This window comes from Tachyglossus aculeatus, chromosome X1, assembly GCF_015852505.1.
Source record: "Tachyglossus aculeatus isolate mTacAcu1 chromosome X1, mTacAcu1.pri, whole genome shotgun sequence".
Classification (NCBI taxonomy): domain Eukaryota; kingdom Metazoa; phylum Chordata; class Mammalia; order Monotremata; family Tachyglossidae; genus Tachyglossus; species Tachyglossus aculeatus.
In genome coordinates, this window is record NC_052101.1 from 134099995 (window position 1) to 134121689 (window position 21695).

Sequence of the window (21695 nt, forward strand, 5' to 3'; positions counted from 1 at the left end):
GCATCAGATTGTCCCACGTGGGGCTGACAATCTTAATCCCCATTTTACAGATGATGGAACTGAGGCACAGAGAATAATAATGATGATAACAATAATAATAATAATAATGTTGGTATTTGTTAAGCACTTACTATGAGCCAAGCACTGTTCTAAGCGCTGGGGTAGATACAAGGTAATCAGGTTGTCCCATGTGGGGCTCACAGTTTTCATCCCCATTTTCCAGACAAGGGAACTGAGGCCCAGAGAAGTTAAAGTGACTTGCCCAAGGTCACACAGCTGACAAGTGGCGGAGCCCGGATTAGAACCCACGACCTCTGGCTCCCCAGCTGGTGCTCTTTTGACAGAGCCAAGCTGGGATTAGAACCCATGACCTCTGACTCCCAAGCCCGGGCTCTTTCCACTAAGCCACGTTGCTTCTCTAATGAGTGAATGAATGAATGAATGAATGAATGAAATTCTCTAATGAATGAAAGCTAGGTTGATGTTATGACCTAATCATGATAATGATAATAATAATAGTAATAATAATGATGGTAGTGGTGTTTGAGCACTTACCCTGAGAGGCCTCGTGGCCTAGTGGGAAGAGCCTGGGCCTGGGAGTCAGAGGACCTGAGTTCTAATTCCACTGTACCACATGCCTGTTGTGTGGCCTGCCCGGTGCCTTAGTTTCTCGGCTCTGATGTGGTCATTTAATACCCATTCTCCCTCCTGCTTAGAGTTTGAGCCCCATCTGGGACAGAGTCTGTATCTGACCTGATCATCTTATATCTACCCTAGTGCTTAGAACAGTGTTTGGTACATAGTAAGCACTTAACAAGTACCACAATTTTTGTAATAATAATGATAATAATTATTATTAATATTATAATGTACCAAGCACTGTACTCAGAGCTGGGATAGGTACAAGACCATCAGATCCAACCCAATCCCTGTCCCACCTGGGGCTCTAGCCCGGTGTGGGCCGGGATTAATTATAATAATGGTGGCGTTTGTTAAGCGCTTACTGTATGCAAAGATTGTCTCTCTTTATTGCTGAATTGTACTTTCCAAGCGCTTAGTACACTGCTGTACACACAGTAAGCGCTCAATAAATACGATTCAATGAATGAATGAGTGAAGGTGGAGGGAGACATGAGCAACTCGGAGTTTTGTTTGTTTTTAATGGCATTTAAGCACTTCCTTTGTGCCAGACACTGCACTAAGCTCTGAGGTAGATATTAGCTAATCCGGTTGGACACAGTCCATGTCATTCATTCAGTTCAATCATATTTACTGAGCGCTTACTTTGTGCAAAGCCCTCCCACATGATTATCACACTATTAGGAGAAGCAGCGTGGCTCAGTGGAAAGAGCACGGGTTTTGGAGTCAGAGGTCATGGGTTCAAATCCCAGGTCTGCAAATTGTCAGCTGTGTGACTTTGGGCAAGTCACTTCACTTCTCTGTGCCTCAGTTACCTCATCTGTAAAACGAGGTTAAGACTGTGAGCCCCCCGTGGGACAACCTGATCACCTTGTAACCTCCCCAGTGCTTAGAACAGTGTTTTGCACATAGTAAGTGCTCAGTAAATGCCATTATCATTATTATTATTATCGTTATTAATGCCTATTTCACAGATGAGGTAACTGAGTCACAGAGAAGTGACTTGCACAAGGTTACACAGCAAATCAGTGCGGAGTCAATATTAGAACCCAGGTCCTTCTCACACCCAGGGTTCTGCTCTGTCCAGTAGGCCACACTGTGTCACGGCCCCTCTCTAACCTCTCATCCTTCTCCGGGCCTTGTGTGCAGTGCCGACACTCCCCCACCACCACCCCCCGTTTCAACCAGCTGCTTTGTGGCTTCTGGGTGCTCCTCTGGGCTGCTGGCAAGAATGAACTACACTTCATCTTCATCTTCATCTTAGGGGAGCCGGGTAGTCGTTGGATGGGGTCAAACACACTGCTGCCCCCAGCAGGGGGAGGAACCGGGAGTCAGGGTGAGAGGCACACACTGGGAAAGATGATGGAATTCTCAGATTCTAGAGGGGAGGTGAGGGAGAACAGAAATAGGAAAGAGGAAAAGAGAGAATTAAGAATGAGAATAAGCGAGTGAGTCAGAGAGAGAGAGAGAGAATGTGAGGGAGAGAGTAAGTGTATGTGGTGGCTGGAGTAGACAAAAGCTGGCTGGACTGAAGGAAGAAGTAAAAATGGGGGTATTTAAGCACACTTCATGTGCCAAGCACTGTACTAGGCACTGGAGTGGTTAGAAGATAAGCAGGTCGAGCCCAGTCCCTGTCCTATATGGGGCTCATAGTCTAAACAGGAAGGAGAAGAGAGTACTGAATCCCCAGTTTTCAGATGAGGAAACTGAGGCATGGGGAAGTTAAGTGGCTTACCCAAAGTCAAACCGCAAGCAGGTGGCAGAGCCGCCATTAGAACCCAGGTCCTCTGACTTCCAGGCCAATGCTGTTTCCATTAAGCCACGCTGCTTCCCAGTTAGGGGTGACAGGAACAGGGGAAATGGGAGAATGTAATAATGGAGGCAAAGTGAAGATGGGCTATCTTCTAAGCTGGGAAATGTGCTTGGAGTAGGGTGTGGGTAGGGGTAGGGGTTGCTGATGAAATGACAGATACTTTCACTATTGGGTTTGATCTTCCCAACCTTGGCATGGCCAAGCGGACAGAGCGCCGGCCTGGGGGTCAGAAGGATCTGGGTTCTAATCCGGGGTCCACCGGGGTCTGCTTGTCTGCTGTGTGACCTTGGGCAAGTCACTTAACTCCTCTGTGCCTCAGTTACCTCATCTGTAAAATGGGGATTGAGGGTGAACCCCATGTCGAACATAATTAGCTTGTATCCGCCCCAGTGCTGAGTACAGTGTCTGGCACGTAGTTAGCAGTTAACAAATATCCTTAAAATACCCAACCAGATGGAAAAAAAACACAAAACAACACAGAACTCCCCTCTTCCCTAGTGCGACTGGGTCACTGTACCCCTATTCTCAGAAGAACAGTGGAAGGATAGAGAATGAAAGGGTTTTGTTCCTATACTGTTGTTAGCTATGATTCCCTTTCCCCCCTTCTCAACCCCAACTGGTGTACAGTTTTGCATTAAAGGAAACTCAGGCCCCAGCACATTTTAATGTCATCCTAGCACAGGCTAAAGACAAATAGGCCTATAGAGGAGGTTTAGACAACAGCCTCCCTGCTCATGCCACCACCAAATAGCCGTGCGGAGACTGTGCCCCTGGCCCCCGTTCCCTGGTCACAGGAACCAATGTAACTGAGAAACCTCAGCCCCCACTCTTATCCTCTTCCCTTCCCCCAGTTCCCCAGTTAGGCTCAACCTCTGCAGTCGATGGTCCCAGGACCTTTTCGTGTAGGGAAAGTGCCTTGAACATTGACAGCTGCACAACTCCTAGCATGGAGTGGGTGCTCAATGAATGCCATCATTTGATTATTTGCCCTATTCATCCGAATAATTTGGAAACCTTGTTTAATCTTTCATTTTGTTTGTAAATGCCGCAGCCAATGCAGGGATTCGTTTTCACTATATCGGTGGTTTGTCGACTCTCCGTAATCTTGCCAGATCAGATGTGCCCAGCAGGATAAAAGAAACCATCCTGTACACCCTAGGATCTCTAGCCGAAGTTAATTGTAAGATAGATCATTTTATTTATCACTCAATGCACACTAATACACCTGCAGAACCGTTTTAGTCTTTTCCATATTTTCTACCATTTTGAATTCATATTTAATCCAAACAAATAAGTAAATTAAACTAAAGAACCCATCAGAGTTCTGTGTGATTTATTGACAGTCAATAAATACTCATCACCAGCACAGTCTTTATGTGTAAGTTACTTGAACTGAAACTGAAACTTTAATCTGTCGAACCAAACTGATCATTAAGCTTCTAAAGCATTGTGGTTATTCATCTGAATACAGTTCCACATAGCTCACAACCCAAAGGATTAGAAATGATTTTCACTGTGGAACTGTTAACCTCATAATTATGTGATAACTAGAATTCATTGCCAGCTCCTTATACTGTTCCCTGTACCTGTAAAGTTATCGAGGGGATGTAGAAAAACAGTATCGATGTCATGTTCCCCATTGTTTTCCAGAATAGTATTTGGAGTCTCAGTTAGGAAATTGATTTTTTTTCTTTTCTCGTCTGTGGTTTGCTTACCACAGAAAATTATTTTAATGTGTTACCACTCTGTAGGATTTTTAATTTTCTGTGAGGGTGAGGGTGGGGAGCGGTTTTCTCCAGGTGACTTCCTTTTTGTGGGTGGAAGGACCCAGTTTTGAGCAAGATTTATGTGTTCCTGGTGTCGAAGGAATCGCCCAGTTCTAGTGGAGTATATTGGAACAAATGACCCATTTATTCTGCATCACGGTAGCATTGGCCTTATACAAATGCACAGTTCAGTTGGAGCCACACAAAAAGAGATTAGATCCATTTTCCAAGGTGCAAATATGTAACCTATTGAATTTATTTTAAAAAATATTTTGTGCTTTTACTCACCATTCTCATGGCTTTTGTTCTTCTTTCAGCCTTTTGTCAGAAAAGTCTCTGTATTCATCAATATTTTTATGAGATAATGTCTTTTGTATTGGATAAGGAGTCCAGTTTGGAGTTGAAAATGATTTCTGTCTGCTCTCTATTGGCCCTGGTTTCAAAGAACAGTAAGTGAGGATTTTCCATGGAGAATGATCTCCATAGAACATGAATATTTTGTTTTCTGTTTCATTTTATCCCTGTAGTAGAGCAGTTCTCAACACCTTTAATCAAATCTCACTTCAGTCATCCTGAATTTATCTTACTTGCCTTGAGGCATCATCCTCCTTGCTGACCTCGTTGCTTCCTGTCTCTCCTCAATCCAATCCATACTTCACTCTGCTACCCGGATCATTTTTCTAGGAAAACTTTCAGTCCAGATTTCCCCACTCCTCAGAAACCTCCAGTGGTTGCCCATCTACCTCTGCATCAAACAGAAACTCCTTACCATAGGGTTTAAAGCACTCAATCACCTTGCTCCCTCCTATCTTACATCTCCCAAACTAGCTCTCTTCAAAGCCCTACTGAGAGCTCACCTCCTCTGGGAGGCCTTCCCAGACTGAGCCCCCCGTTTTTTCCTCTCCTCCTCCTCCTCCTCCCCTCCCCATCACCTCCCCCCCACCCTGCCCCCTTCCCCTCCCCACAGCACTTGTATATATTTGTACATTTTTGTTACTCTGTTTTATTTGTACATATTTATTACTCTGTGTGTACACATTGCTATAATTGTATTTATCCTGAAGGTATTGACATCTGTCTACTTGTTTGGTTTTGTTGTCTGTCTCCCCCTTCTAGACTGTGAGCCCGTTGTTGGGTAGGGACTGTCTCTGTATGTTGCCGACTTGTACTTCCCAAAAGCTTAGTACAGTGCTCCGCACACAGTCAGCACTCAATAAATGCGATTGACTGACAGAATGAATGAATCTTAACCTCACCAATTTCCCACTACAACCTGGCACGTTCACTTTTCTCCTCCAATGCCAACCTACTTACTGTAGCTCGATCTTGTCTATCTCGCCTCTGACCCCTCGCCCTCATCCTGCCTCTGGCCTGGAACTCCCTCCTGCTTTCTATCCGATAGACGATCACTCTCCCAACCTTCAAAGCCTTACTGAAATCATATCTCCTAAGAGAGGCCTTCCCTAACTCCGCCCTTATTTCTCTTACTCCCTCTCCCTTCTGCATTCATTCATTCATTCAGTCGTATTTATTGAGCGCTTACTGTGTGCAGTGCACTGTACTAAGCGCTTGGGAAGTACAAATCAGCGACATATAGAGACAGTCCCTACCCAACCACGAGCTCACAGTCTAGAAGGGGGAGACAGACAACAAAACAAAACAAGTAGACAGGCGTCAATACCATAAGAATTAATAGAATTATAGCTATATGCACAACTATATATATATATATTTGTTAAGCACTTACTATGTGCCAAGCACTGTTCTAAGCACTGGGGTGGCTACAATAATAATAGTAATGGTGGTATTTGTTGAGCGCTTACTATGTGCCAAGCACTGTTCTAAGTGCTGGGGTAGATATAAGGTAATCAGGAAGTTCCACTTGGGACTCACAGTCTTCAGCCCCATTTTCCAGATGAGGTAACTGAGGCCCAGAGAAGTCAATTGACTGGCCCAAAGTCACACAGCAGTCAAGTGGCAGAGCTGGGATTAGAACCCATGACCCCTGACTCCCAAGCCAGGGCTCTGTCCATTGAGGTACGTTGCTTCTCTAGTAGAAGGTGATGGGGTTGCCCCCCGTGGGGCTCCCAGTCATTTCCATTTTCCAGATGAGGTGAGTGAGGCCCAGAGCAGGGCAGTGACTTGCTCAAGGCGACACAGCAGCCAGGGGGCGGGACGGGGCTGCCGGAGCCCCCACCGCCGCTACCCGGATGTGGCCGTGTCATCATCCTTGCACTTGGATTTGCACCCTTTATTCACTCCACCCAGAGTCCAACAGGAGATACAATAATAATAATAATAATAATAATGATAATAATAACTATGACATTTGTTAAGCCCTTATTATGTGCCAAGCACAGTTCTGAGCATTGGGGTAGGTACAGGGTAATCAGGTTGTCCCACATGGGGCTCACAGTATTCATCCCTATTTTACAGATGAGGTAATTGAGGGACAGAGAAGTTAAGTGGCTTTACGCAAGGTCAGGTGGCAGATCCGGGATTAGAACCCACATCCTCTGACTCCCAAACCCGTGCTCTTGCCACTAAGCCATGCTGCTTCTCCTAGACTTCTCCTAGACTTATGTATGCAACCGGGCAGGAAACTCATCTACCAACTCTGTCATATAGTACTCTCCCAAGCGCTTAGTACAGTGTTCTGTGCACAGTCAGCGCTCAATAAATACGAATGATATCTATAATTTTTTTAATGTCTGTCTCCCCCCCCCCCCTCCCCAGATATTAAGATCCTAATAGGTTAGGGAACACTTCTACCAGCTCTTTCTTATTGTACTCTCCCAAGTGCTTAGTCCAGTGCTCTACACATAGTAAGCAGTCAATAAATATCATTGATAAATTGATTATCTGTAATTTCTTTTACTGTCTGTCTCCCCCAGTGGATTGTAACCTCCTTAATAATACTAATAATAGTTGTGGTATTTGTCAAGTGCTTACAGTGTGACAAGCACTGGGTTAAGGCCTGGGGTGGGTACAAGATACTTGGGTTGGACACAGTCCCTGTCCCACCTGGGGCTCACAGTCTTATTTCCAGCGTGGCTCAGTGGAAAGACCACGGGTTTAGAAGTCAGAGGTCATGGGTTCTAATCCCAGCCCTGCCTCTTGTCAGCTGTGTGACTTGTTAAGCACTTACTATTTGCCAAGCACTGTTCTAAGCGCTGGGATGGCTACAATAATAATCAATCAATCAATCAATCACATTTATTGAGTGCTTACTGTGTGCAGAGCACTGTACTAAGCGCTTGGGAAGTACAAGTTGGCACCATATAGAGACAGTCCCTACCCAACAGTGGGCTCACAGTCTAGAAGGGGGAGACAGAGAACAAAACCAAACATACTAACAAAATAAAATAGAATAGACATGTACAAGCAAAATAAATAAATAAATAGAGTAATAAATATGTACAAACATATATACATATATACAGGTGCTGTGGGGAAGGGAAGGAGGTAAGAAGGGGGGTGGAGAGGGGGACGAGGGGGAAAGGAAGGAAGGGGTTCAGTCTGGGAAGGCCTCCTGGAGGAGGTGAGCTCTCAGTAGGGCCTTGAAGGGAGGAAGAGAGCTAGCTTGGTGGATGGGCAGAGGGAGGGCATTCCAGGCCCGGGGGATGATGTGGGCCAGGGGTCGATGGCACGACAGGCAAGAACGAGGCACAGTGAGGAGATTAGCGGCAGAGGAGCGGAGGGTGCGGGCTGGGCTGGAGAAGGAGAGAAGGGAGGTGAGGTAGGAGGGGGCGAGGGGATGGACAGCCTTGAAGCCCAGGGTGAGGAGTCTCTGCCTGATGCGCAGATTGATTGATAGCCACTGGAGATTTTTTAGGAGGGGAGTAACATGCCCAGAGCGTTTCTGGACAAAGACAGTCTGGGCAGCAGCATGAAGTATGGATTGAAGTGGGGAGAGACATGACGATGGGAGATCAGAGAGAAGGCTGATGCAGTAGTCCAGACGGAATAGGATGAGAGCTTGAACGAGCAGGGTAGCGGTTGGGATGGAGAGGAAAGGGCGGATCTTGGCAGTGTTGTGGAGCAGAGACCGGCAGGTTTTGGTGACAGCTTGGATGTGAGGGGTGAATGAGAGAGTGGACTCGAGGATGACACCAAAGTTGTGGGCTTGTGATGGTATTTGTTAAGCGCTTACTATGTGCCAAGCACTGTTCTAAGCGCTGGGATAGATACAAGGTAATCAGGAGATCCCACTTGGGGCTCACAGTCTTCAGCCCCATTTTCCAGATGAGGTAACTGAGGCCCAGAGAAGTCAAGTGACTGGCCCAAAGTCCCACAGCAGACTGTGTGGGCAAGTCACTTAACTTCCCGGGGCCTCAGTTCCCTCATCTGTAAAATGGGGATTAAGACTGTAAGCCCCCACGTGGGACAACCTTGATTACCTTGTATCCCCCCCCCAGCAGTTAGAACAATGCTTGGCACATAGTAAGAACTTCACAAATACCAACATTATTATTTTTATCATTATTGATTCCCATTTTACTGATGAGGTAACTGTGGAACAGAGAACTGAAGTGATTTGCCCAGGGTCACACAGCAGGCACATGGCAGAGCCGGGATTAGAACCCAGGTCCTTCTGACTCCCAGGTCCATGCTCTATCCACTAAACAGTGCTGCTTCTGTCATCCTGGAGCAACTCTGTCTTGTACTCTCCCAAGCGCTTAGTAGAGTACTCTGCACACCTTAAGCGCTTAATAAACACCATTGATTGACTGATTGATTAAAGTGCTTTTGAGTGTAATGTTCAGGTGGCTCATTGCCTAGGTTATTTTCTTGGACTCATACAATTTGGAAGTAACTTGAAATTCTAAGTAGATCCTCGACCTCTCAGCTGCCTTCAACACTGTGGACCACCCCCTTCTCCTCAACATGCTATCCAACCTTGGCTTCACAGAATCCATCCTCTCCTGGTTCTCCTCTTATCTCTCCGGTCGTTCATTCTCAGTCTTTTTTGCAGGCTTCTCCTTCCCCTCCCATCCCCTTACTGTAGGGGTTCCCCAAGGTTCAGTTCTTGGTCCCCTTCTGTTCTCGATCTACACGCACTCCCTTGGTGACCTCATTCGCTCCCACGGCTTCAACTATCATCTCTACGCTGATGACACCCAAATCTACATCTCTGCCCCTGCTCTCCCTCCCTCCAGGCTCGCATCTCCTCCTGCCTTCAGGACATCTCCATCTGGATGTCTGCCCACCACCTAAAACTCAACATGTCCAAGATTGAACTCCTTGTCTTCCCTCCCGAACCCTGCCCTCTCCCTGACTTTCCCATCACTGTTGACGGCACTACCATCCTTCCCATCTCACAAGCCCGCAACCTTGGTGTCATCCTCGACTCCGCTCTCTCGTTCACCCCTCACATCCAAGCCGTCACCAAAACCTACCGGTCTCAGCTCTGCAACATTGCCAAGATCCGCCCTTTCCTCTCCATCCAAACTGCTACCCTGCTCGTTCAAGCTCTCATCCTATCCTGTCTGGACTACTGCATCAGCCTTCTCTCTGATCACCCATCCTCGTGTCTCTCCCCACTTCAATCCATACTTCACACCGCTGCCCGGATTGTCTTTGTCCAGAAACGCCCTGGGCATGTTACTCCCCTCCTCAAAAATCTCCAGTGGTTGCCTATCAGCCTCTGTATCAAGCAAAAACTCCTCACTATTGGATTCAAAGCTCTCCATCACCTCGCCCCCTCCTACCTCACCTCCCTTCTCTCCTCTACAGCCCAGCCCATACCCTCCACTCCTCTGCCGCTAATCTCCTCACCATGCCTCGTTCTTGCCCGTCCCGCCGTCGACCCCCGGCCCACATCATCCCCATGTCCTGGAATGCCCTCCCTCTGCCCAATCGCCAAGGTAGCTCTCTTCCTCCCTTCAGGGCCCTATTGAGAGCTCACCTCCTCCAGGAGGCCTTCACAGACTGAGCCCCCTCCCTCCTCTCCCCCTCGTGCCCCCTCCATCCCCACGTCTCACCTCCTTCCCTTCCCCACAGCACCTGTATATATGTATATATGTTTGTACATATTTATTACTCTATTCATTTATTTAGGTATTTTACTTGTACATATCTATTCTATTCTATTTTGTTAGTATGTTTGGTTTTATTCTCTGTCTCCCCCTTCTAGACTGTGAGCCCACTGTTGGGTAGGGACTGTCTCTATATGTTGCCAACTTGTACTTCCCAAGTGCTTAGTACAGTGCTCTGCACACAGTAAGCGCTCAATAAATACGATTGATTGATTGATTGATGATCAGAAGATCAGAAATCAGTTTGACTCTTTCAGTACCTTTTGATTCAGAACCATATGCAAAATAAGCTTTTTCGTGTATTAAAAAATTAGATCTGCTGTTGCTCTATCAGTGTCTGTCACTGAGTGTCATATATTCCCTGTCATTCAGGGATACAACGTGGCCTGGGGGAAAGAGTGCAGGCCTGGGAGCCAGAGGACCTAGGTTCCAGTCCTGGCTCTGGCACTGGTTTGTTGCGTGACCTCGGGCAAGTCACTTAACTTCTTTTGTCCTGAGTTTCTTCTTCATCTGTAAAATGGGGTTTAATATCCATTCTCCCTCCCACTTCGACTTTGAACCCCATGTGGGACAGGGACTGTGTCCAACCTGATGATCTTGTATCTACCCCAATGCTTAGTACAGTGCTTAGCACATAGTAATTGCTTAATAAAGAAGCAGCGTGGCTCAGTGGAAAGAACACGGGATTAGGAGCCAGAGGTCATGGGTTCTAATCCCGTTTCTGCCACTTGTCAGCTGTGTGACTTTGGGCAAGTCATTTAACTTCTCTGTGCCTCAGTTCCCTCATGCATAAAATGGGGATTAAGACTGGGAGCCCCCTACCCAGCGCTTAGAACAGTGCTTCGCACAAAGTAAGCACTTAAATGCCATCGTTATTGTTATTGTTATTATTAATAAATGCCATCATTATTAGGATCTATCGCCAGTCCTCATTTTTTTTCACAAATGCTAAAATGAGAAGCAGCGTGGGTTAGTGGAAAGAGCCCAGGTTTGGAAGTCAGAGGTCAGGGGTTGTAATCCCAGCTCTGCCATTTGTCAGCTGTGTGACTTTGGGCAAGTCACTTAACTTGTCTGGGCCTCAGTTACCTCATCTGTAAAATGGGGATTAAGACTGTGAGTCCCGCGTGGGACAGCCTGATTACCTTGTATCTATTCCAGCACTTAGAACAGTGCCTGGCACATAGTAAGTGCTTCACAAATGCCAGCATTATTATTATCATGATTATTATTATTATCATGATGAACTATATGCTAAGTGCTGACAAGTGCTAACATCAAACAACTGTTAGAGAGTGTTGAATCCCTGAAGACTTACATAAATAACTAAGATGATATCTTTTCAATTTTTGGTTACTTTTAGGGGCTGGACAAAGAGTCTTGAGAGAATCAGGCTGTTTTCCTGTTCTGAAGGGGTTATTCAGGTAAACAAATAGCAAACTAGGCTTCTGTTAAGATAGTAAATACTAAATATTTGAGAATTTTACAACTTTTTGACCACTTTATTGCTTGTTTCCTCATAGTGTAACTATTGTGACTTCTGAGATTGATTTCTCGGATGAAACCTTTAAGAAGAAGTATCACCTGTGGTATGCAGTGTGCAGGACCTTGTGTGCCTCTCTCACTCGTCCTCGAAATAGTAAGGATCTTAAATTTCCCACTGTATATATGGCATTGGATATGAGCATAACGAAAATGGGAAACTAAATGAATTGTTGACAGCTGATTTGAGTTTTTTCAGTAGAGTACCAGTGCCAAGTCCAACTTTGACCTGATTCAGTTTTGTTTTCTACTTGTTGCAGAGGAAAATCAGGACATTTGCTCCTCCATTTTGCCAGATGCCTTGGCCATGATAGAAACATGTATGACCCCTGAGGTACTTTGCCCTCTTTGCCGATTTATTGGAGTCACGGTGTCAGGAAACAGTGAGTATCCACTATTTCATGATTGAGATGCCTTTAGGAAAACCACTCTGATGGTTTAACAAGTAATCAACGGTATTTGGTGAGTGCTTACTGTGTGCAGAGCACTGTACTAAGCACTTGGAAGAGTATAACACAACAGAGTTGGTAGTCAAGTTCCCTGCACACAATGAGCTTAGTGTCTAGAGAGGGACCGTAAGCTGGATAGATTTGATTGTCTCCAGTACTTACGTTTGTTTAGGATAAACCTTACCGACATAATGATGCCAGTTTGTCAGCACTTTAAAAAGTACAGTGCAATGACAGAGTGTAAATGAAGTTGTTTTGAAGGGGGAGTTTCAGGGAGTTTGAAAGCAAGATGAGCTAGATGGATTTTGTCAAAAACTCTGGATAAACCCTAAAATGGAATGCAGTGAGGGAATCGACCCTACTCAGAGGCTTACATGAAATGATTGTGTTTTGTAAGTGGAGAAAACGCTGATTACCAAATTACAGCCAGTGGAATTGTAGAAAAAAGACAGAAAGGGAAAATCCAAGACTTGTGAGTACAGTGAGTCAAGCAGTAAAAGGCATCATTAGCCTGTGTCCCCTTTATTTAGGGCACATGCACCTTGAATATACCATTTTCTCATTTGCATTGAAATACAACACTTCCAGCGTTTCCATCTTTCACAGGAAATATTTTAATGACAGTAATCATCATGGTACATTCATTCATTCAGTCGTATTTCTTGAGTGCTTACTGTGTTCAGAGCACTGTACTAAGCGCTTGGGAAGTACAAGCTGGCAACATATAGAGATGGTCCCTACCCAACAACGGGCTCACAGTCTAGAAAGGGGAGATAGACAACAAAACAAAACATGTGGACAGGTGTCAAGTCATTAGAATAAATAGAAGTAAAGCTAGATGCACATCATTGACAAAATAAATAGATTAGTAAACAGGTACAAGTAAAATAAATAGAGTAATAAATCTTTACAAACAAATGCAGGTGCTGTGGGGAGGGGAAGGAGGTAGGGCGGGGGGATGGGGAGGGGGAGTGGAAAAAGGGGACTCAGTCTGGGAAGCCTCCTGGAAGAGGTGAGCTCCTCATTAAGTGCTTAAAAATATGCCAAGCACTGTACTAAATGGTGGGACAGATTTGAGATCATGGGGTTCCACATGGGGCTCACTGTCTAAGTAGGAGGGAAAACAAGTACTGAATCCCTATTTTGTAGATAAGGGAACTGAGGCACAGAGATATTAGGTGACTTGCCCAAGGCCACACAGCTGGTAAGAGGTGGAGTCTGGATTTGAACCTAGGTCCTCTGACTCCCAAGCCCGTGCTCCTTCCACTAGACGATGCTGCTTCCCATGCTTTGTGTGTTTTGCATTAATAGCGGTTTCTAAAATAATCTGATGCCTCAGAAAAATCAATCAACAAATGGTATTTCTTGAGTGCTCACTGTGTGCGGAGCACTTGTACTAATTGCTTGGGCAAGTATAATGCAGCAGGGTTGGTAGACACAGTCCCCGCCTGTAATGAATTTATGGTCTACAGATGTCTGGGGAACTTCTCGGTGGAGCTGGTGTTGGATTGGGGGGAATAGAGTTGGAGACTCCGCCCAAGATGTGAACCTGTGGACCGGTGTCCATCTATGGGGGCAGGATATCTGCTTGCCCCTGAGAAGGCGTCAGAGCCAGGAGATGGAGGACCTTGGTTTGGAGCCATCTTCATGCCCTGTTAAACAGAACAGGGGTCTTTCCCTGTCAGGGAAGCATCACCTAGCAGCACAGTTCATTCGTTAGTCACCGTGAGGCTACTTGGGCAGCAGGTGGTGAAGAGACGAGGTACATGTGAAGTGGTTCCTAAGGAGATATATTGTTGATGATGATGATGATGATGGTATTTGTTAAAGCACTTACTATGTGCCAAACATTGTTAGACTCTCCTATTCAGGTTTGGGCACCCCAGAAAGTAACCGAAGCATAGGCTAGAATAGGTGAATCTAAGAAACCGTCTCTTTCAGTCATTCATTGGATGGTATTTATGAAATGCACGCTTACTGTATGGAGAGCATTGTACTCGGTGCTTGTGAATGTGCAATACGACAGAGTTAGCAGCGGCGTTCCCTTCCCACAAGGAGCTGACAGTCTAGAGGGGGAAACAGATGTTAGAATAAATTATGGTGGCAAGGTGGGTTGGCAGCCAGGAGGCTGATGCAGTAGTCAAGACAGGATCTGCACTTGGATCCGCATCACCGCATGCTTGGATTTGCTCCCTTTATTCACCCTTTTCTCAGCCCCACAGGACTTATGTACAGATCGGTATTTATGTTAATATCCATCCCCCCCGCTCTGGACTGTAGGCTCGTTGCGGGCAGGGAACGTGTCTACCAATTCTGTTGTATTGTAGTCTCCCAACTGCTTAGTACAGTGCTCTTCACACAGTAAGGGCTCAATAAAAACAGTTAATTAATGGATGTGTTTGGTCTTTGTCTCTGAACTCGACTGAATCCCAGTGGTGTGCGCTCTTGAAGAGCTCAATAAATACCATTGATTGATTGAGTTAGAATTTAGAAAATTGGCAGGCTGCTAATTACAATAACAGTGAACTGATTCAATGGGATTCTCTGATAAATAGCCTGACCTGGATCATACCATTAATTTCCTCATCTTTTTTTAACACACAAGAAAAATACGTATTTAGATGCACACAGAAAAGTGCCGTTTTAACCCCAAAATCCTGTCCTAGAAATATCGACGTAGTTGTATCCATTTTGTAAATGGCTGTGAGAAATACTGATGTAAAACTAGCTTAGAGAATTGGAAGCTACAGAACAGCGATCAGCCCTTTGCTTGATAAAAGTATTGATGGTTCTATAACTTTATTCCTGAAGTATCAATTCAGAAATCCTTCACATCTCATGGGGGATTGGATGTTTTGGCTAAGAGATTTACCAAGATTGCTGGAGTTTCACATCTGAATATTGGTAATGCTAAAATGGCAGTAGCGCTGACAAATGCCATCAGTGTCACCATCATTGATAACGGTGAGTGATTCAATTACTTGCATGGATAGGTTTCCAGTAATTCCATTTTGTACGATTGTTCCACAGTTCAGCGTGTGCTTTTATTAGAGACTTGATTTACACACAAGTGCTGTGAAGTGCTTATGATTTCTTGTCATTCATATTGCCGCTCTCTCTCTGGGATTACAAACTCAGTACTCTCCACCTCCTCTCACCACACCTGCTGCCGCCCTAGGTTCCGATGGGGGTGCAAGATACCTCTGGGAGACCTTTGTTGGGAACAGGTCAAGACCCCGCCCTGGTCGCTCACCGACCGACCCCCCCACCCTCTCCTTCTGGCCCTGGAAGCTACCACCTATGAGTAGAGTTGCCATCTTGAGGCTCCGTTTCCTTTCAGTCCCTCCCCATCTATCGCCAAGGCCTTGAAAATTGTCCCAATAGTCCCAGCGCTGCGGTTGCCCCCTTAACTGCCCTGGGTTGGTGCTTCTGTGTCCTGTTCCCCTGAGCTAATCCTGTCCCCTCTTTTAACTCCTCTCACCATTCCCATTGCTGTCAAAGGCACTAACTCTCCTTTCTGACCCGTCTTGCTCGTAACATTGGAATCGTCTTAGGTGCCTCCTTCTCATTCTTTACCTGCATTGAATCATCACCCCTACCTGCTGATTCTCTCTCGGTGTCATATCACAGATCATCTCCTTCCTCTCCATTCCTCCGGTTACTGCTCCAACTGCGCCATGTTCCCGGTTTACCTTGAAAATCTTCTTGTTGGTCAGTCAGTGTTGTTTATTGAGCAGGGATGGTGTATCTATCGTGGGAAGGAAAGGGAAAAGATCGTGACAACTAGGAATAAGAAAAATGAGGCAAAAGTTCACAAATATTAGGAATAGTAGAATTCCTTACTATTCACAAATAGTAAGGAAGAAAGGACCAAGGGTACGGCTGTTGGTGGCAGGGGTATGGAAGGCTTTGAAGATGGGGAAAGTTGTAGTTTAGCAGAATTGAAGGGGGAGGGAGGTCAAGGCAGGGGGAACGGTATGAGCTTTGGGTTGGAAGCAGGAGAGCCACAAACGAGGCACAGTGAGAAAGCCAGCTTGGGGAGGAATGAAGAATGCAGGTTGGGGTCTAGTGTGAAAAGAGTAAGTGAGTAAGAGGGAGAGAGCGTCTGGCACGCCTTGAAAGCAGTCTCTCTAGGACAAGGGGGCCCTATGGTATCGTTGAGTGTGATAGTGAGAGTGGCTCACATCTCCTCCTGCCTTCAGGACATCTCCATCTGGATGTCTGCCCGCCACCTAAAACTCAACATGTCCAAGACTGAACTCCTTGTCTTCCCTCCCAAACCCTGCCCTCTCCCTGACTTTCCCATCTCTGTTGACGGCACTACCATCCTTCCCGTCTCACAAGCCCGCAACCTTGGTGTCATCCTCGACTCCGCTCTCTCATTCACCCCTCACATCCAAGCCGTCACCAAAACCTGCCGGTCTCAGCTCTGCAACATTGCCAGGATCCGCCCTTTCCTCTCCATCCATACCGCTACCCTGCTCATTCAAGCTCTCACCCTATCCCATCTGGACTACTGCATCAGCCTTCTCTCTGATCTCCCATCCTCGTGTCTCTCCCCACTTCAATCCATACTTCGTGCTGCTGCCCAGATTGTCTTTGTCCAGAAACGCTCTGGGCATGTTACTCCCCTCCTCAAAAATCTCCAGTGGCTACCAATCAATCTGCGCATCAGGCAGAAACTCCTCACCCTCGGCTTCAAGGCTCTCCATCACCTCACCCCCTCCTACCTCACCTCCCTTCTCTCCTTCTACAGCCCAGCCCGCACCGTCCGCTCCTCCGCCGCTAATCTCCTCACTGTACCTCGTTCTCATCTGTCCCGCCATCGACCCCCGGCCCACATCATCCCCCGGGCCTGGAATGCCCTCCCTCTGCCCATCCGCCAAGCTAGCTCTCTTCCTCCCTTCAAGGCCCTACTGAGAGCTCACCTCCTCCAGGCGGCCTTCCCAGACTGAGCCCCTTCCTTCCTCTCCCCCTTATCCCCCCTCCATCCCCCTCATCTTACCTCCTTCCCTTCCCCATAGCACCTATATATGTGTATATATGTTTGTACATATTTATTACTCTATTTATTTATTTATTTATTTTACTTGTACATATCTATTCTATTTATTTTATTTTATTAGTATGTTTGGTTTTGTTCTCTGTCTCTCCCTTTTAGACTGTGAGCCCACTGTTGTGTAGGGACTGTCTCTATATGTTGCCAACTTGTACTTCCCAAGCGCTTAGTACAGTGCTCTGCACACAGTAAGCACTCAATAAATATGATTGATTGATTAATTGATTGATTGATAGGACAGGTAGGTGGAGGAGCCCTGTGTAATAGCACCGTTGTATGCCAGGTGGAAGTATCTCATCGTCCACGCCTCGATGGGAATCAGCGTGTCATAGCAACAGTGTGGCTAAAGGCTGGGTGGGCAGAAAAGCCCCCGAGACAAGCAGCCGTGTGGCAGCACCCACATGCCTGATAGGAATCCATTACTTGCCGAAGAGTGCTGTCATCGAATGGTTCCGGTTTTGTTAGAGGTTAGGGATTAACACATGGGGAAGTGTTCAGAAGGCTCACAGGGAGGCAGAGGTGGTCCTAAAAGATCTCTATTTAAATTTTGTTTTTCACCCTGATTCAAAATATTTGTGTCCATTATATTTATGTTTTAAAACATTTTATACTACTAGCTCCTGGAAGTATTATTCTAGGGAAGTATCAAGTTGTGCCCAAACTTCTGACTCTGCTGCTTCTGGATAGTCTGAAGTCTGAGGAAAAAGCTAGCATTCTGGTTACCCTTGGGCGTTGCATAGAGTCATGTGGTAAGTACGTGATTTATACTGTGGGCCTGACTCCACAGTGAATAGAATGCATTTTCTACTCTTTTGGTGTGTGTGTGTGTGAGAGTGGGTCCATGTATATAATAATAACAGTATTTAATAAGTGATCACCTTGTGCCAGGCACTGTACTGAGCTCTGGAGTGGATACAATCAAATCAGGGTTGGACACAGTCCCTCACCCACATGGGGCTCACTGTCACAATCACCATTTTACAGTTGAGGTAATTGAGACATAGAAAAGTTAAATGATCTGTGAAAAGTTAGAGGTCACGCAGCAGACAGATGGCAGAACTGGAATTAGAAGCCAGGTCCTTCCTACTCCCAGGCCCGTGCCCTATCCACGCTGCTTCTTTTACTAGGCCACACAGTTTATATACATCCTTCATTCCTGAAAAAGACCCCATCACCAATCAATCAGTAGGACTTATTGAGCACTTACTGTGTACAGAACACTGTACTACGTACTTGGGAGGGTACAGTAGAGTTGGTAGACACATTCCCTGCCAATAAAGTTCACCTGCAGGTGTGACTGAAACCTTGTTTCACTAGTGTTCTCCTGATTTGGACATCACAATTCCTCTCTAGGAAAGAAATTAAGATACTTCCTATGATCAGGGTCAGTGATCTTTTCACAATGTCGAGATTTAGAACTTCCTAGAGAAATAAAGACCATAAAGGTGTTCATGATTAAAGGGTCAAAAAAATGTACTTTGTTAATTTCAGGGGGTTCTGTTCTGTTATTGCTAGACCAGCTGCATGTCTGTAGTGAGCAGATCCAAAGGAACGTGCCAGTGATTTGAAGTTAGATTTACAAATGATTTGGTCAAAAGGAAACCATCACCATATTACGTTATTCATTCATTGTCGTATTTATTGAGCGCTTACTGTGTGCAGAACACTGTACTAAGCGCTTACAAAGTACAAATCGGCAGCATATAGAGACGTTATAATTCGGCAATTTACTGAATGTCAATGGAATTTTGCTAAGCTCTTGGTTAGATGTGCCGTGATTCACTGATTGCCTATTTGTTTATACTTCTGCGGTGTTTGATTTGTTGTCACCAAAGTCACTTGGAAGACAATTTAAAGAGTAACATTTACTTATCTCTAAGTCCAACAATTTGGAAAGATTTGGGAGGCAAGTTCTAGTTATAAAAATCAATTCAGCGGTACTTTTGATCCCTTGCTAGATGATGATAATAATAATGATAATAATTCTATTGATGGTGAAGCACTTACTGTATACCTTGCTCTGTACCTAAGCCCTGGGTGGCAACCAGATATTCGTGTCAGACACAGTCAGTGTCCCACATGGAGCTCCCAGTCTAAAAAGCACCATAACCTAGTGGAAAGAGCTCAGGACTGGGAGGCAGAGAACTTGTGTATGCTAATCCTAGCTCTGCCACTTGTCTGCTGTGTAAACATGGTCAGATCACTTACCTTCTCTTAGACCATGAATCCCATGTGGTGCCTGATTATCTCGAACCTATCCCAGTACTTAGTTCAGTGCTTTATCCATAGTAGGTCCTTAGCAAATACCACATTTATCATTATTATTAGTATTATCATTATTATTGTTATTGTTGTTGTTAAGTAGGAGGGGAAATGGGTTTTGAATCCCCTTCTTACAGATGAGGGGACGGAGGCCCAGAGAAGTGAAGTGACTAGCCAGCCCATAGTTCCCCAGCAAGCAAGCAAGTGGTGGAGTCAGAAGTAGAGCCCAGGTCCTCTGAATCCCTGGCCCATGCTCTTTCCACTTGGCCACTTGGCTTCTCTAGAACCAAACCTTTAATGTATATTAGTCGATCACAGCATTAAAATGACCTGAGTCATTTACTCTTGCCCCCATGATGCACGCGGGGAAACCACAGGGAAGAAGGTAGGTTTCGACATCAGTAGTTGAGCCCAAGGCAGAACTCTCACTGTCACTGCTCCTAAGGTCTGGGTCCTCAAGAGCCGCTGGAAATGTTTTTAAGCCAAATATCTCTTGTATCTGCCAATTCATTCTGCCATCTAGAAAACTTTTCTGTAGTGTTGCATGTTTGCTATCCTTTATAGATAGTAATGATGATGATATTTAAGTACTTACTATGTGCCAGGCACTATACTAAGCGATGGGGTGGATACCAGGAAATCAGGTAGGACACAGTCCCTGTCCCACATGGGGCTCACAATCTTAATCCCCATTTTACAGCTGAGGTAAGTGAAGCATAGAGAAATTAAGTGACTTGTCCATTGTCACAGAGCAGGCAAGCTGTGCAGCCAGGATTGGAACCAAGGTCCTTCTGATTGCCAGGCCCGTGCTCTATCCACTGGACTCCATCCCAACTACTACTTCGCTGATCTGAGCACTTACCATCTCCCACCTTGACTACTGCAACCTCCTCCTCCTCCTCCTCCTCTCTGACCACCTTGCCTCTTGTCTCTCCTCGTTCCAGTCTTTACCTAACTCTACTGCCCGGATAGTTTTTCTAGAAAATCATTCAGTTCACAGCTTCCCACTGGGAGATTCTCCAGTGGTTGCCAATCCACCTCCACATCAAATAGAAACGCCTTAGCATTGGCTTTAAAGCACTCGATCAGTTAACCACCTCCTAACTTACCTTGCTGATTTCTTTCTACAACCCAGCCCGCAAGCTTCACTCCTCCAACGCCAACCTACTCACTATACCTCGATCTCATCTATCTCACCTCTGACCCCTAGCCCACATCCTCCCTCTGACCTGGAACTCCCTCCCGCTTCATTCATTCGTTCAATCGTATTTATTGAGCACTTACTGTGTGCAGAGCACTGTACCAAGCACTTGCCTTCAAACCTTATGAACACCTCATTGCCTCCAAAAGGTCTTCCCCAACTAATCCCTCCTTACCCTTACTTCCTCCCCAATGCACGTCACCCTTGCAATTTCATTTGTACCCTTTATGCACTTGATAATCACCCCACCCTCAGCCCACTTAGGTACATATCCAGAATTTGTTTTAATGTCTGTCTCCCCTTCTAGATGGTAAGCTCCTTGTGGACAGGGAGTATTCCTACCCATTCTGTTATGGTGGACTCTCCCAAGCACTTAGTACATTGCTCTGCAGAAAGGAAGTGCTCAATAGACTAATTGATTCTTCAGATAGAGACATAGCGTGGTACTGTAGAAAAAGTGCAGGCCTGAATGTCAGTGGACTCGGGTTCCAGTGGGAAGCAGCATGATCTAGTAGTAAGAGCATGGGCTTGAGAGTCAGAGGCCATGGGTTCTAATCCTGGTTCTGCCCCTTGTCTGCTGTGTGACTTGGGCAAATCACTTAACTTCTCTATGCCTCAGTTACCTCCTCTGAAAAAGGGAATTAAGACTGTGAGTCCCTTGTGAGACAGGGACTTTGTCCAACCTGATTACCTTGTCTGTATCACAGTGTTCAGTGCTTGGCACATAGTAAAGCACTTAACAAATAGCATTATTATTTATCATTAATGATAATAATAAAGATAATAATGATAATCCTGGTTCTGCCACTTGCCTGCTCTGTGACCTTGGGCAAGTCACTTAACTTGTCTGTGTCTTATTTTTCTCATCTGTAAAATGGGGATTCAATACCAGTTCTTGGTCCCCCTTGGGCCGTGAGCCCCATGTGGGG

At 45.7% G+C, this 21695-nt stretch overlaps 1 protein-coding gene across 1 annotated transcript in view; it reads left to right on the forward strand.

Annotated features, from left to right (window-relative positions):
* The window catches only part of LOC119949980 (telomere repeats-binding bouquet formation protein 1-like), a 42478-nt gene that overhangs the window by 13593 nt on the left and 7190 nt on the right, over positions 1–21695 (forward strand). Inside the window, exons 4-10 of the mRNA XM_038771836.1 lie at positions 3504–3632; positions 4536–4667; positions 11617–11677; positions 11777–11892; positions 12056–12178; positions 15056–15208; positions 17921–18052. Coding sequence (XP_038627764.1) covers positions 3504–3632; positions 4536–4667; positions 11617–11677; positions 11777–11892; positions 12056–12178; positions 15056–15208; positions 17921–18052 — 846 coding nt within the window. The remainder of the gene's footprint in view (positions 1–3503; positions 3633–4535; positions 4668–11616; positions 11678–11776; positions 11893–12055; positions 12179–15055; positions 15209–17920; positions 18053–21695) is intronic.